At 46.0% G+C, this 15,486-nt stretch overlaps 3 protein-coding genes across 4 annotated transcripts in view; 2 read left to right on the top strand and 1 right to left on the bottom strand.

Moving 5' to 3' along the window:
• The window catches only part of UTP4 (UTP4 small subunit processome component), a 32,868-nt gene extending 29,165 nt beyond the window's left edge, over window positions 1-3,703 (bottom strand). For both annotated transcript variants that reach the window (XM_067718429.1, XM_067718430.1), the window contains exons 1-2: window positions 3,559-3,703; window positions 2,122-2,282 (exon numbers count right to left, since the gene is read on the bottom strand). In XM_067718429.1, coding sequence (XP_067574530.1) covers window positions 2,122-2,280 — 159 coding nt within the window. In that variant the 5' untranslated portion in view covers window positions 2,281-2,282; window positions 3,559-3,703. The remainder of the gene's footprint in view (window positions 1-2,121; window positions 2,283-3,558) is intronic.
• Window positions 3,653-12,638, top strand: CHTF8 (chromosome transmission fidelity factor 8). The gene is made up of 4 exons (XM_067718437.1): window positions 3,653-3,763; window positions 11,584-11,641; window positions 11,909-12,026; window positions 12,414-12,638. Exons 2-4 carry the CDS (start codon window positions 11,619-11,621, stop codon window positions 12,636-12,638), a joined length of 366 nt encoding a protein of 121 aa, XP_067574538.1. The 5' UTR covers window positions 3,653-3,763; window positions 11,584-11,618.
• DERPC (DERPC proline and glycine rich nuclear protein) lies at window positions 12,635-15,063 on the top strand. Its single transcript, XM_067718436.1, has one exon. It carries the CDS (start codon window positions 12,635-12,637, stop codon window positions 14,255-14,257), a length of 1,623 nt encoding a protein of 540 aa, XP_067574537.1. The 3' UTR covers window positions 14,258-15,063.
• The last annotated feature ends 423 nt before the right edge of the window (window positions 15,064-15,486 follow it).

Below are 15,486 nucleotides of genomic sequence, written 5' to 3'. Positions count from 1 at the left end.
TTAGACAATAAAGTTTCAGACAATCCAGTTTGTATCTGATGTATCTAATTTTTAAAAATCATGGCAATTATCTTGATTGAGTGATAATTTCAAAGGTGTACACATGTCAAAAGTTACCAATACATACACTTTGAATACACGTTGCTTACTGTGTGTCAATTTCACCAATTAAAAGCTGTTTAAAAAATTAAACAAAGGCAGCTCACTCCAGCTTTTCATTCAAGTCTCAGATTTCTAAGTGTTTTCTTAGCACTCAAAAAGCATTCATACTATCAAGGAATTTTATTCTTTTTTTTTTTTTTTTTTGCGGTACGCGGGCCTCTCACTGCTGTGGCCTCTCCTGTTGTGGAGCATAGGCTCCGGACGCGCAGGCTCAGCAGCCATGGCTCACAGGCCCAGCCACTCCGCGGCATGTGGGATCTTCCCGGACGGGGGCACGAACCCGTGTCCCCTGCATCGGCAGGCGGACTCTCAACCACTGCGCCACCAGGGAAGCTCAGGAATTTTACTCTTATATCTGCTTGATACAAAAGGGAATGAGGAGGTATAATTTTTCCTATCTGAACTTGAAAAGGCAAAATATTCATTAATTAAGTGGCTTGCCCAAAGGGCCAAAGTCAACGACATGAAGAGAATGTGGGTCTCCTTACTCCTAGGCACTACTCTTCACTCTCAGAGATATAATGTTTTCTTGTTCTGAGAAACAAGCTCTTGTTCAGAGCTAAGCAATCTTCAATACCAGGGAAGGGAACATAGAGAAAGTGGAAGACTAGACTGAATTAATTGTTCAAAAAAAAAAAAAAAGAAAACAGATGGGAGAGGAAAATAAGAGGTACTAGGTAAAGACCAGTTGACTTATTCATTCAACATGTATTAACTAAGCAGTGTCTTTGTCCTAGGCACTTGCTAAATGTTGGGAATACAGCCATGAATATCACTGACAAGGTCCTTGTTTTCATAAAATTTGAAGTTCAGCAAGGAAGAAGACATTAAACAAATATATATGAACTATTATATAATTCCAATTATCGTAAATGACAAGAAAAATCACAGGATGCAACAAGCATGTACCATAGCATGTTTTTCATTCTATGGAATGTGACTCCTTTGTGGTGACCAGCAATTTCTTAACTCCTATTAGTGCTTCAGGGATCAGCTCAGTAAGTCATCTCTTTCCAGGAATCCTAAACACACCTCATCAGAGAAGGCACCTCTCCACTAAGATTCTATGCCTCTGCTTAGGTCTATCATAAAATTTGCCACACTGTTTGCAAACTGTATACTCACCTTTCCCCCACTGGATTTTGAACTCCTTGAAGGTAGGGCCTCTGACATTCATCTTAATGCCTAATACTTGCCACTCAGTCATTTAGAAACATTTACAGAGTGCCTAAATTCCAAGTACTAAGTTGCTGGGCACTGCATTCATTCATTTTTCCTTCTATTCATTTATTTCATGGTGCCTATGGCATGTAAGGCACTCAGTAAATGTGACCGGAATTATTTTATTGCACTTGAAATCAGTAATCACTGCCTTTGAAAAATATGCTGCTGTAACAGCCCTTTGCATACACCCAAACAGTACTTTACCTAATTTAAAATCTTTATTCCCAAATATAAGGCATATAAATCTACCTTCTCTCAGACAGATGAACTTAGGAATCCATCTTCCTGATATTACATCACCAAAATGTTTGACATTAAAATGTCTCATCATTTTTTCTGAATTGACAATGAAATGGGTACTGACACTTATAGCAGGAAATGCCACTTTACCAAAGTTACAGTGGTGCAGAGACTGATATGAAGCAATGGTCTTGACAATTTTCCTTCTTATTTTGCCCAACAGATCTAGCAAACCTCAGTTTCCAAATGACAGTGAGCACCACAATTCCTAGGTAGGATCTTTCTAACCAACATCACACAGATCAAACCTCTAAGCGCATCATTCAGACAAGAGATCGCATATTTGTTATGTGGTTCTAAACAACTCCGGAGAGAGTGGGGGAGAGTTACTATTCTTTTGATCTCTTTGAATACAAAAAACATAGATTTGGCAGAATTGAACTTAAGAAAAAAATTAACATCAAATACACCAAATCAGGCTCCCAAATGACTTACTTTCTCCTGAAAGTAGTTTGCTGACAAATTATAAATTTCCACAGTGCCATCTGTTCGTGAAACAGCCAATCTGTTTGACTGGTTATTGTAAGCCACACAGCGGATCCCTGATGGAACATAATTAAAGAAACGTACTCGATGGACCTTAAATTCACCCATTCCTAGGGGGGCAAGAAAAGAATCATTGTTAAACAGCAGTATGTCACACCTCATGTTTCTTATTACCACTATTCTAGGTGGAAGACTCCAACTATATTTCATCGACGTTCATTTCTATTTTTTTTCACTTTTTTTTTTGGAGGGGGCCGCGCCGGGCAGAATGTGGAGTCTTAGTTCCCCAACCAGGGATGGAACCCGAGCCCCCTGCATTGGAAGTGCCGCTTCTTAACCACTGGACCACCAGGGAAGTCCGACGGAGGTTCATTTCTAAATATCCAACTAATGATGCTTTCATGGCCCATACAGAATCTATCAAACAGTCTCCAGAAGCTCAGGATTCTTCAGCAACAAAATAAAAAGATCAGCACATACAGCATCACCCAGACTGCCAGCAATCCTGACAACTGCCTGAAGGAAGTGGTCCAGGAAAAGAGGGGTGAGAATTGAAAACGTGATCTTAGAGCAAAAGACTGAACATAATCTCATTCTCTAACTGGGAGTGCGCACTTGAAGGGAGTCACATGGAGCTGACCGGATGTATTCGAGGCAGAACTAAGGTCTCCTTTGTATTTTGTGTGTGAGGTTTCTGGGGGTGGGGGTGGTGGAGAGGAGGATAAATACCACGACCACTCTAAAGAAACAAGAAATGTGGACAGTCTAAAGGAGTATCTCAAAGTCAGGTCCGCAGACTCCGCAGAACTCCTGTATCAAAATCACCTCGATAAATGGTTTTTAAAAATGCAGGATTCCGGGTCCTATTCCACAGTTCCAGAATTCCAATCTTTTGGGGCGGGGGGAGGGCTAGCAATCTGCATTTTGGCAAACACCTCTATCTCTACTGCATGTTAAGTTTTCAAATCACACACTCAACTACGGTACTGACGGTGGGGCTGATGGGGCAGGAAGAACAGAGAGCGTCTCAAGGGGAGGAGCGACAGGACTGGTCGGCATCTGTCAACTACTCCCTCTACCTGCCGCTCCGTCGCCGCCAATATACGCACTCCGCTCTGGGTCGCCCCCTACTCGTCTCCTTTCAAGGTGAGGAACCTGCCTGCAGAGCAGGCGCGTTCGGCCGGGCCGGGCTAAGAGTGCGTCCAACGCGCGCGCGAGGGCTCCACCGCCCCTTCCCTCTCCGGGGATCTCCGGAGTAGCCCCCACCGGCCTCGGCACAAGAGAATCGGCGAGCTCCGCCGGGCGCCGACCTGTAGCAGGCCTCACCCGCTCTAACACCCCCCACCCCGTCCCATCCCCGCTCCCCACGCCCCTTCCCCAACTCACCAGCGGATGGGCTAGCCACTCTCGGCGCTCGCCTCTCTCCGCCCCGGCCCCACGTGCGCGCGCGCTCGCGTGCTCTGCCCCGGAAGTGCTCGCGCCGCAAGGCCGGAAGTGCGCAGGCAGTGCTCGCGGCGGCGGCGACGGCGGCGGGAGGTTCGGTTGTCGCCCGTTGGCCGCGCGGCGCCGCGCTCGGCGGCCGCCATTGCAGGTCAGGCCGCGGTCAGGGAGCGCGGGAGGCCGCGGGGAGCGAGGGCCGAGCCGGGAATGGGGGCGAGGGTGCGAGGGAGCGGGAAGCTAGGGAGCTGGGGCCGGGCGGGGCACGCGGCTGGAGAAGAAGAATGGCGAGCCGAGGGGCGGGGAGTGGGGGAGCGGCGGGGGGGGAGGGGAGGCTGGGAAGGGGGAGGGGAGTGGGGAGGGCCGTGCAGAGGTGGGGGGCGACCCAGAGAGGCCCCCTGGTAGGAGGGCCGGGAATTGTGGAGAAGGGAGCAATGTGGAGTCGGAAGGCGGAGGGAAGGAAGGGAGCGAGCAGGGCGGAGCGGGAGAAGGGCGGAAAGAGTGGCCGAGCGCGGGCGGAGGACGGAGAAGGGGGCGGCGCGGGCCGGAACCTCGAGGTATGTGCGGAAAGGGGTTCTTCCCTGGGTGGGGAGGGAACCCAGCACGGGATGCTTGCGAGAGTGGGGTAGAACTGGAACCCAGGAAGTAGCGGGAACATCAGAAAGGGGACTTAGCGGGGGACTGTGAGGTTCCTTCGAGGGGACATTTTAAGTCGTGGGGGAGATGCTGCTGGGAGCGGTAATTGGGAGGGTGGTTGGAAGGAAGAGACAGTCTGGAGAGTGATCCAGCTTCATTTGTGGGCGGAGTGAGAGACGAGAGAAGAGTGGGGTGGAGTCGGGTCCTGGAGGAGAGAAGTACTTAAGAATTGACGGGGGGAAATAGGGAACGATTTGGAAAATGAGGGTGGTAGAGGAGTAACGTTTGAAGACTGATCTTTGGGAGGAGGATGAACGGTTTGGAAAGAGTATTCCGGGGGTGGGGAGTGGAGGAAGGCAGTTTAAAGAGTAGTTCCCTTGGGAGGTAGGAGAAAGGGTTAAACAGCTTGGTAAGCGGTCCTGGAGATAGTCGGGGGTAATTTGTTTTGGGGGGGGGAAGAGGGGAAGCGGATGGAGAAGTCCCAGAAAGTGGGCGGGGCTAGAAATAAGAAGTGTTTGTAGCTGAAATTGAAGGGAGGGGAGGGGGTCGGGGAGAGGGTGGAGAAGATGGTGGCTGGTGGGAGGGGAATCCAGTACAGAGGGAGACCTCAAGTAGAGCTATAAAGGAAGGGGCTTTGGGGAAGATAGGGTGCCACAGCAGTAGGAGGAGGAAGGGTAGAAGGGGCCGCAGAGTAGCAGAAGATGCAGAAAACTGGAGTAACTCTGATCGACTGAAGTCATCTTTTCTACCCATTGTCTACAAATACCAGTAATTGATTCCCTCCATCATGGGAATCTTAAAATGTGATGGGAAAGTACCACATGTATGCATAGTGTCCACACACGTTTTTGAACCCACTCTTCACTAATGAAAAGTTTGGAAGCATTCAGTTCCACCTACTCTCCATGGCCCCTTTTTGGAGGAGAGCAAGCTTCTCATTTAGAAACTGGATTTTAGCTCTTAATGACATAACATAAGCCTGTCGAGAGACAAGATCTTCCCTTTGAAACTTAGACTCTCCCAATCAGTCACAAAATCACAACACTGCTAATAAAAATAATGTATTGAGTTGTATATAAAAGTTCCTGAATTGTTCATTTGATGGAAAGACACACAGAGAAATAGCTATCATGCTTAGAGGTAAAAAACGTTCCAGAACTTAATCCCAGAAGCAGTTTGGTGAACCCTGACTGCCATATTTGAATTGTTCTCCCATTGTGTAAGCTTGATTTCATTCTGATAACATGCTGCTTTTATAGGATGTTTTAATCCACTATAAACATTAAAATAATAAGTACACAGTAGTATAAAGTCATTCTATTGGACATGTACTAAGAAAATGCCATGTTCCTCCAGGTAATCAATAGCTTGACCCTAAAGGTTTACCATGTTAGGCACTGTGCTGAGGACTTTACATTCTAAACTTCATTTAATGCTCACAACCACCCTTTGAGATGGGTTCTCTTTTATGCTCAATTTATTGGTGGAGAAACTGCAACCTGAGATTAAATTACCCCCTGTCATACGCAGGCTAGATAAATGGCAGAATCAGAATCCAGGTCTGATTCAGTTCTCACTGAATCCCTAAACACAAAGAGTAGTTTCTGGGACCGAATAAGAACTCAATAAGTGCTAATTGTTGGCCCAGCAATTTGCAAACATTTTGTGTCATATTTAATTTTTAAAAATAAAAATGAATGTTTTTAAATTAAGAATTGTAAAGTTAAAGCCTTTATTCCGTTTAAAAAGCAACAAGAAAAGATGAAAGGGCCAATGTTTATTGCAGCTAAACATTGTTTAGCTGTAATAAAATTTAATTATGTGTAGTTAGGTTAAACCATTGAATCAAAGCCCCTGTTTCAGTGAAAGCTGCATAATCTGTTTAATACGATACATACCATGCTGTCTTCTGCTACATTTTATTTTGGGGGCAGTTAACCATCATGAGGATCATTGCTCATGATGTTCTCTGTAAGACCTTAGTAATATTAACAATTTAACAACTCAGAAACCAATGGATAAGAAATTTTGTAGGAGATTAGATGAATCAGTGACAAAGAATGTGCTCTGTTCTTTTGACTTGTTTTGCCTTACACAGGCAGGAAACAGAGTTTTAGGCTATAGTTTTGAATCCTGGAGGTAACCTTGAGTACATCTCTAGGGATTTCAGAAACCTAAATCTCGTCAGTTGGATATGATGAAAAGCAGGCTCATTTGTTTTGAGCTGCCTACCCAACAGATGTCATAGTTACTTCGGTGGCGAGATATAACATCTTCATAGGTGGTTTATTTGCCATCTTGTGGGAGATGTTATGAGAAAGACTAATGTTTGTAAAGCAAGTTCCTGTACTGATGTCCTGCATGAGAAGGTGCTGTGTGAGAGGACTGCAGGACAGGCCGGATTGTGGAGGAGTTAGAATTCACATTCCCTGTCTACCACTTACTAGCTGTTCCACCAGTTACTTAACCTTTAGCTTCTCTAAGCGTGTTTCCTCACTGTAAAATGGGAGTGATAGTACCTGTATCATAGCATTGTTTTCAGGATGAAAAGGGAGAATCCAGATAAATGTTCAAAAAGGTTTAGCTATGTGAGAAATGAAGCTTTTTGTATTACAAAGATAATGCTCTGCCTGAATTTTTCTTCCTAATTAAGAAATTGTGGTGGCACTTTGATTTTTCAGGTTTTTAATGACTTTCAAAATGACAGTTAAATAAGATGTATCCCAGATTTGGTCTGATTTCAGACAGACCTTTTGAGTTTTGATTAGGGTTCCCATTGTGAGTCTTGGTTGATTCTGAGAATGTGGGTTTCTTTGCTCATCTGTGGTTTGTTCAGGGGTCTTGAAGTCATCTGGACCACTGTCCTGAGAAACAACAGTGTCTTGACTTTACTCAGTATCTCCAAAGTAACTCCAGGTCTCAAGACTGGGGATGATCTGGGGCAACCTCAGATATTTCTAGAAATTTCTTAGATAATATTTCTAGAAATCCTGAAGCCCCCCACAAAGGCTTTTTTTTTCCTTTAAGGGAAAAAATAGTTAAAACATACAAAGTGCTTTTTAAAAAGTTTTGTTTACATAGCTAAAGTCATTTGACTAAGTTAGGAATATAGAACTTATGTGTTTAGTTTGTTTAGCTATGTAAAGGCCCCCCAAAATTGAATAGTAAAACATTTCCCCCTTTTATAAGGGGAGGGGTAGGGAGTCAAAATAATTCATTGCAGGGGAAAGGTGTTTGGATGGTTTTTTCCACACCTTCCTATCTCTCCAAGTCTCCAAGTATGTACTGTAGTTGTGGCCTGTGAGACTCCGCTCTGAAATATATTGAATTTAAACATCTTTTTGAAAAGTGGCATCAGTTCTTCCTGGCTGTACAGGAACTTGGAATTATTATTCTTCAACAAAGACCAGTTAGTTGGTCCTAGCTAAATCTGGGATTAAACTCAAGGCTGTTGAGAGTGAGGTGCTGGGCAGTCTCTTCCAGTGACTCCTTTTAGTGTCATGATTTGATATGGTACATTCATCAAACCGTGCCTTCAGATGTTGCTCTTGATAAAGCTGCAGTTTCTACACAAGCAATACCTTAGAACAAGCACTTAGAAATTGCTGTGCTTATTTTTAAATGTTGGAATGAGTTGAGACTGAAGACTTAGAAATCTTTTTGTTATACGGAAAATTTTCATTATAATGTTACTTGTTATTACTAATAGGATTTGACTTGTATTATACTTCTTCACCTCCTTGTTTTCCTACTGATTTTTTCTGCCTACTTTCAAGGGGATGAGGACAGATTGGGCTGCATGTTCTCATTATCTTTTTTTTTTTTAAGAGGATGTTGGGGGTAGGAGTTTGTTTATTTTTGCTGTGTTGGGTCTTCGTTTCTGTGCGAGGGCTTTCTCTAGTTGCGGTGAGCGGGGGCCACTCTTCATCGCGGTGCGTGGGCCTCTCACTATGGCGGCCTCTCTTGTTGTGGAGCACAAGCTCCAGACGCGCAGGCTCAGTAGTTGTGGCTCATGGGCCCAGTTGCTCCGCAGCATGTGGGATCCTCCCAGACCAGGGCTCGAACCCGTGCCCCCCGCATTAGCAGGCAGGCTCCCAACCACTGCGCCACCAGGGAAGCCCCTCATTATCTTTTTTAGTCATCTCCACACTAAGTGAAATACATATTCCCTGTCGCCTCCATCAGGTGTGTTATCAGTGACTTATTCAGGTATACATACCTACTCTTGAGAATAGTTGCCTAGAGCAAGGAGCAAGAAGAAGAATCTGATTCAGCCAATGGGATATTTTAAGGTGCTAAAGTAGAATTTTAAAATTCACGAAAGGGATGCCTTCCCCTACATCACTTACTAACTTGGTAAATACACCCTCATGTACATAAATATAGCTATATCAGTCCACAGGTTCCTGTGAGCTAGACTCTTGTAAGCTGGGTGTGAACTTCATTTGTATTCACATCTCCGGCATCTCATTAGGTCTAGCACAAGTTTTTAGGCCACAGAATTCTTATTTTTACAAGAATTGCTAGATGTCTACCAGTATCAATAGGTGTACTCAGGCAGGGCCTCCTACATAAGTGGATAGAGAGCTGTGTGTGCTCATTGAAGCACAGCGACAAGTATGGAGGTACAGCTACTCTGACCCAGCTATTAGGCATCTGTTTTCCTTTATTCACTTATGCCACCGTTTTTTCTGTTTTTTTGTTTTTGTTTTTATTTTTTGGCCGCGCCACGCAGCTGGCGGTATCTTAGTTCCCTGACCAGGGATTGAACCCAGGCCCACGGCAGTGAAAGTGGTGAGTCCCAACCACTGGACCACCAGGGAAATCCCTTTAGGCCACTGTTTTGAATTCCTGTTCTGATAGGAGACTGTCGAGGAAATGGGGAATGCACTGAAAATATTTCTACATCCCCTTTGCCTAAACAGTCTGCACATTCCTATCTCAAACATGTGGTCAGAGGTCTTAAAGATTAATCTCCTTCCCTGCCATGATTTTCCTAAAATGTGTATCTGTGTGAACACCCTATTGCTTCTGTGAAACCACCTGTATTTTACACTTACCAAGGAAAATATACTATTTCATTAGTCATCAAAAGCTTATTTACAAGAACTCTTCTCAATCTATATGCATTTATTAACCTTTAGAAACTTCACAACTTCAATTTCAATTATTGAGCCTTTTTTGATTCATGGCTAAAATGTACCTACCATTCTCTGAATTTTACTCACAATTATAGTGTGGAAATGTTGATTTATTTATCCCATTCTTTAAAACATTAGCTATATGTTAGTCTTTAAAGCATTTCCACATTTTTTAAAAAAATTTATTTATTGGCTGCGTCAGGTCTTCGTTGCTGCGCGGGCTTTCTCTAGTTGCAGTGAGTGGGGGCTACTCTTCATTGCGGTGTGTGGGCTTCTTTGTTGCGGAGCATGGGCTCTAGGTGCGCAGGCTTCAGTAGTTGTGGCACGTGGGCTTCAGTAGTTGTGGCTCGTGGGCTCTAGAGCCCAGGCTCAGTAGTTGTGGCGCCCGGGCTTAGTTGCTCTGTGGCATGTGGGATCTTCCCGGACGAGGGCTCGACCCCGTGTCCCCTGCGTTGGCAGGTGGATTCTTAACCACTGCGCCATCAAGGAAGCCCTCCACATATGTTTTATTTGGTCTTCATGATAGTTAAATGAGTCAGACAATCCAGGTTTTAGCCCCACGGTCATTAAGTGACTTGTGTATGATGACACTGAAAGAGTTCCACACTTACAGGCTGGAACCTGAATTTAGGCCTTCTGATTTTTAATTATTAGTCTCTCCTTCAAGAAACCTTGGAAGAATATTAAAAGTGCTTTTGATTGTTCTGTTGATGGTGGAGGTAGGGCCTTCTTATCTGTCAGAAGACCTTTGCCGTCCTGAGCCAGTGTATTACCTGTTGTCAAGCAGTACCACACCTGGTACTGCTACAGCAGGTCTGGCTTATTCAAACATGACTTCTTGATTCAGCTCTTGCTGAATGCATGTACGCAGTGCCTGCCTGATGCCTTCATGCCTTTTTATTCTCACTTGGTTTTCTCCTTTGAGAGTGTATTGATTATGAGTGTAAAGTTGGATGACCTAGGTTCTTGTGTTGGCTCTACCACCTGCTAGCTGTGTGTGTACCACATAAAGCAGATGTATCCCTCAGTAACTTTATCTGCAAAATACAGATAAGTCCCTATCTCAGAGTGGTTGAATGAGATACCACCCATGATATATATGCACAGCATCTGATTCATAGTAAAAATTGAATAAATATTAGCTGCTCTTTATATTTGAATTTGAAGACCACTGATTGACCAACCTCATATTTCCAAAATGTGTTTGGTGCTCAAGAGTAAGAGGTTCCGCTGTCTTACAGGGCTGCCGTGAATATACTTTTCACTGGAGATCCAAAACAAAGATTAACATGTCAGTAAGGAAACCTGTTTAACTTTAAGCAGGTGTTTGCTAATCGTGAGCACAATTATAATTCCTATTAACTTGTTGTTCTACAGTTGGTAAACACTGATCTGATAACCTTCCACTAGGCTCCATCTATTCATTGGAAAGATTTGTACAGAAGCTATAGTTTAGATCCCCCATCCCTCAATCTCCCCATTAATCTATCCTTCTCAGGAAGACAAAGTACAAGAAGCCAGTTGTTTCAGGCAAAAATGTCCCATTTTAACTCATTCTTGTAGAGTGCCGCAAACTTGCCACCAGGTGGTGCCATTGTATAAAACGAAAGTAGATTAAGCGTCAGGGTATCCTTAGTGTCTAAATGATGAAAGATGGGCAAAGTGTTTGATGAGAATCACATCAGAAATCAGCTTACTGTTCACTAAAGTTGTCTGGAAGACCTTTTCCATTCTCTTGGCTTTTAGTTAAAAGAGATCATTTGAACCTTGAAATATAAGATAACCAAAGTGGCAGACATGAAGCTTATGTCATCACCAAAGGAAAAAGTAAAACCTAAAAGAATTCCTTAGTGTTTTAGAACCATGCAGAATGGAAAATATAATATCCTTGAGAAAGGCAAGTTAGCATACTGGCCAAGAGTGTGGGCTCTGCGGTGTATGTGTTGGGTTCAGATCCCGGCTCGTAGACTAGTAGAACACAGTTGTGTTACCTATTAACTTTCCACCCTGTAGTTGACCCTTGGTGATCTGAAGCAATTTTATATGTACAATATCAGTTTAAAAATGTTACATGTTATAGAGTTGTTAGGGGATTGAAATTAAATATGTCTAAAGCACTTACAAAAGTGCCTAGCACACAGTAAGTGACAAATGTTAGCTATTGTTATTATCCTAAAGAAATTTTTTTTTTCTACAGCTTATTTTCAGTTGCTTTTTAAAGACGGGAAGCTCATGGTGCAGATCATTATTTCCAGGTGAGTACCTTTTGAGACTTTTTTTAATTTAGCTTGAATGATTAGGGCTATATAGGTTTGAAATTTCCCTGGAAGAATTGGGGTCCTTAGGTGCATCTTGCACAAATCCTTGCATTTCAATTTCTAGTTCAGTGTCTAGCACTGCCCAGTTTCCCAAGAATTCGTGCTCAGCAAAGAGATCTCTTGGGCCTTGAATGGTGGTGTAGGACACTATTATTCATCCTTCACCCCTCCAAAATATTGTAACCGCCAGCCCTTTGCTTGCAGTGCTGGGGCTGGAGGCCTGGCAGAATGGGTGCTGATGGAGCTACAGGGGGAGATCGAGGCTCGCTACAGCACTGGATTAGCTGGAAACCTCCTGGGAGACCTACATTACACCACTGAGGTGAGGGGACTTTTCTTTCCCTGCCTAATGCTTCAGGAAAGCAAGCTACACCAAGGTGGTGCTCCCAGGACCCAGAGTGAGGACTGCCCTCAGGTTTGTCATTCAAGGTCTAGCTAAGCCATTGCTTGTTCTCCCCCCACCTCTGCAGTAGCAGGGAAATTTAGCTTTGGGGAATCTGGAAAGGTCACAGTTCTAAAAGTAGAAATTCTCTTACTTGGGGCTAGAAAGAGTGAAAAGGATATGAGGGTGGGTTGTCCTTTGTGGCTTCTCAGCAGTGGTTGAGGGAGTGGAGGTGCCAGCATTGCCTCCCAAGAGCATCTCTAGAAGGCACCTGAATGTTACGACCTTGCCCTGAACCTCAGGCATCTCATTCTTGTTCTGCCAAAGGGAATCCCTGTGCTGATCGTGGGGCATCATATCCTGTATGGGAAAATCATCCATCTGGAGAAACCTTTTGCCGTCCTTGTTAAACACACTCCCGGGGAGCAGGACTGTGATGACCTTGACTGCAGGAGTGGCACCCAGTACGTGGTAACAGCACTCATCAAAAACAAGATCCTTTTCAAAACTCGCCCCAAGCCCATTATCACCAACGTCCCCAAGAAAGTATGAAAGAACCCCGGATTTTCCCTAGAGAGCGGCCAACTCCTTGGACTCGTGCTCCGCTGCCACCTCGAGGACGGATGGACAGTTCCCTGGGACCACAAGGGGGTCCTGCTTTAAACACAGGCCACCCTCTGGGTATGAACTCAGATCCCTTCCTTATGGCAACCGGCTCTCTTGGTGGAAATTTGGCCCCGTTTCCAAGGAACCCGTCTCCTTTTCCAACTTCATCAGGCTCATTGGCTTCAAATCCAGCACCTTTCCCTGCTGGTGCTCGTGACCCAAGCATGGCTTCTTTTCCAAGAGGGATGAATCCCACTGGCACAGGTGCAGTTTCTTTCCCAAGGCCGGGTGGTCTCTTGGGCCCAAGCCCAGGGTCAGCTCTAAATCCTAGAGCAGGGGCTCTTCCAGGCCCAGGGCCTCTGTCTAACCCAAGGTTAGGGGGTCTCCCAGGGCCAGGTCCTATGTCCAACCCAAGGCCAGGTGGTCTTCTGGGAACAGGTCCTGACCCCAGAAGTGGTGGCCCCATGGGCCCTGGATCTGGACCCAACCTGAGAGCAGGTGTCCTGTTGACTTCTGGGAATGGTCCTCCCAATCCTAGGCCCGTTGGCCTGGGCCCCGGACCAAGTCCCAATCTGAGATCAGGCTTTGTAGGTACAAACCCTGCCCCGAGGTCAGGTATGTTTCCAGGCCCTGGCCTTGGGCCCAACCCAAGGTCAAGTGGCCTGGGCCCAGGCCTTGGGCCTAACCCAAGGGCAGGTAGCCTGGCTCCAAGCCCTAATTTGGACACCAGAGCAGGTGGCCTCTTGGGCACAGGATCTGGTCTTAACTTAAGAATGGCTGGACCTCAAAGCCTAGATCTTGCACCCATTCTAAGAGCAGCAGGTCTTTTAGGAGCAAATTCAGCTGCTTTCTCACAGTCTTCTGGAAACATGGGCACAAGCCCATCTTCCATGGCCAGAATACCTGGCCCCATAGGCCCAAACTCGGGTCCTGGCTCTCGGGGAATTGGCCTTCCGGGGCCAAATCCATCTCCCATGTCGAGGGCTCCTGGCCCCATTGGCCCTAATTCAGCTCATTTTTCAAGGCCCGCTGGCCCCATGGGAGTAAATGCTAATCCTTTTCCAAGGGGGACAGGTTCAGGGGGATTGAACCCAGCTGCTTTCTCTCAGTCTTCTAACACATTGGCTTCAAACCCAGTTAACTTCCAGAGGTCTGCTGGCCTCCAGGGCTCAAGTCCGGCAATTTTCCCAAGAGCCTCTGGGCCACTAGGCTCCAACCCAGCTAACTTTCCAAGGGCCACTGGTTTACAGGGTCCAAGTCCAGCTACCTTCCCAAGGTCTACTGGCCCATTAGGTCCTGGTCAGGTTACTTTCCCCAGGTCAGCTCCTGGGCCCCTAGGCTCTTCGCCAGCAGGCCCGGTGGGTATCAACCCAGCTCCTTTTGCAAGGCCAACTGGGACCCTGGGTCTAAACCCAGCTTCCTTTCCAAGGATGAATGGCCCTGTAAGCAAGACTTTGGTCCCATTTCCTAGAGTGGGGAGCCTCCCTGGCACCAACCCAGCTGCTTTCCCCAGACCAGGGGGTCCAATGGCTGCAATGTACCCAAATGGAATGTTACCCCCTTAAACACCATTTTTCTCTCCAGGACCACCCTGGTTTCCAGGCACTGTGGTTCTGGGCAGGGGCTGTGTTTTAGGTGAAAGGGTAGATATGGAGCTACAGTCTGAAGTACATAGCTGGGGCTCAACTTCAAATGAGCCTTTCCCGCCCCCCCCCCCCCCCCCCCGCGTCTTTCTTGACTGAAGGTGAAATGTTATCTGTGGGACATGGACTTTGGCAGGTGGGAATGATCCCGCCTTGCGAGAAGGAATCTCCAGCCTTCCAGAAGCCTGCTGTGCTTTTGTCCCACAGCTTTCTGCCCCTTGTTTCTTACTAGTTTCTTGAATTGTTCTTGTGGACTTTTCCTCAGGGATACATTGGCCTGCAGGTTCCAATTCATATGCGCTCCCCTGCTCACCACCGGAGAATCAGCTCACTGCTGTCTAGAAATGTTGCGTTGGTGAGCGGACCATGCTTCAGCAGCGCTGACCTGGTCACCCTCTACTGCCATACCTTCCCCTGGGGGCTGGAACACAGAACAGGGAAGTGCACCCACTTCAGAGAGCCACCAAATTTCTGCTGGCCTGACCGGGCCTGCTTAGAGAAGGCCAGGATCAAGGCTCCACTGCTCATCCCGCTCCCTCTCCACTGGTACTCCCAATCAGAGAACCTCAAAATTAAACTGACGTGGATGGGGTTATGGGAATTGGGGTGGGGGTGGGGGGAGTGAAGGGGAGAAATCACTGTGCTTCGTTCAGCCTGATGTGAAAGGATGGTGTTTTCCTGCATTGTACCTTTTCTTACTGTTTCTTTAATAAATGGGACGAGAGGGCTATTGATTTCACTCCCTTTTTATTACCTGTTCCACAGGGAAGGAAGTTTACCCACTGCTTTTCATTGTGTCAGCTTGGCCACAGTCCTACATTACCTTCCAGATAATGACATTTTCAAGGAGGAAGCAAGCTTTGGTTTTTAGCCTTAGCTGGTTAACTAGGGCTCACTCACTGGCTCGTAATTTCACCAAAGACCCCGTCCACTCTCTACAATAAAAAATTAAGCCACCATAGGTGTGCAGTTATCAAGGTAGACCTACTGTATTCCCCAGGTCCAGAGGCAGCTGTGACAACTTACCTGCTTCTGAGTTCCAGTGGAATTTCCTCGGCAAAACTAGTTCTTCCTCGAGTACCAATCTTGAAACTGGAATAAAGAGCTAGCTTTTGTTAAATACAAAGAGGGAGGGAGGAGCTCAGAGGTAC

This window comes from Pseudorca crassidens, chromosome 20 (genome assembly GCF_039906515.1).
Source record: "Pseudorca crassidens isolate mPseCra1 chromosome 20, mPseCra1.hap1, whole genome shotgun sequence".
NCBI lineage: Eukaryota > Metazoa > Chordata > Mammalia > Artiodactyla > Delphinidae > Pseudorca > Pseudorca crassidens.
This window is presented reverse-complemented; position numbering and strand designations above follow the sequence as displayed.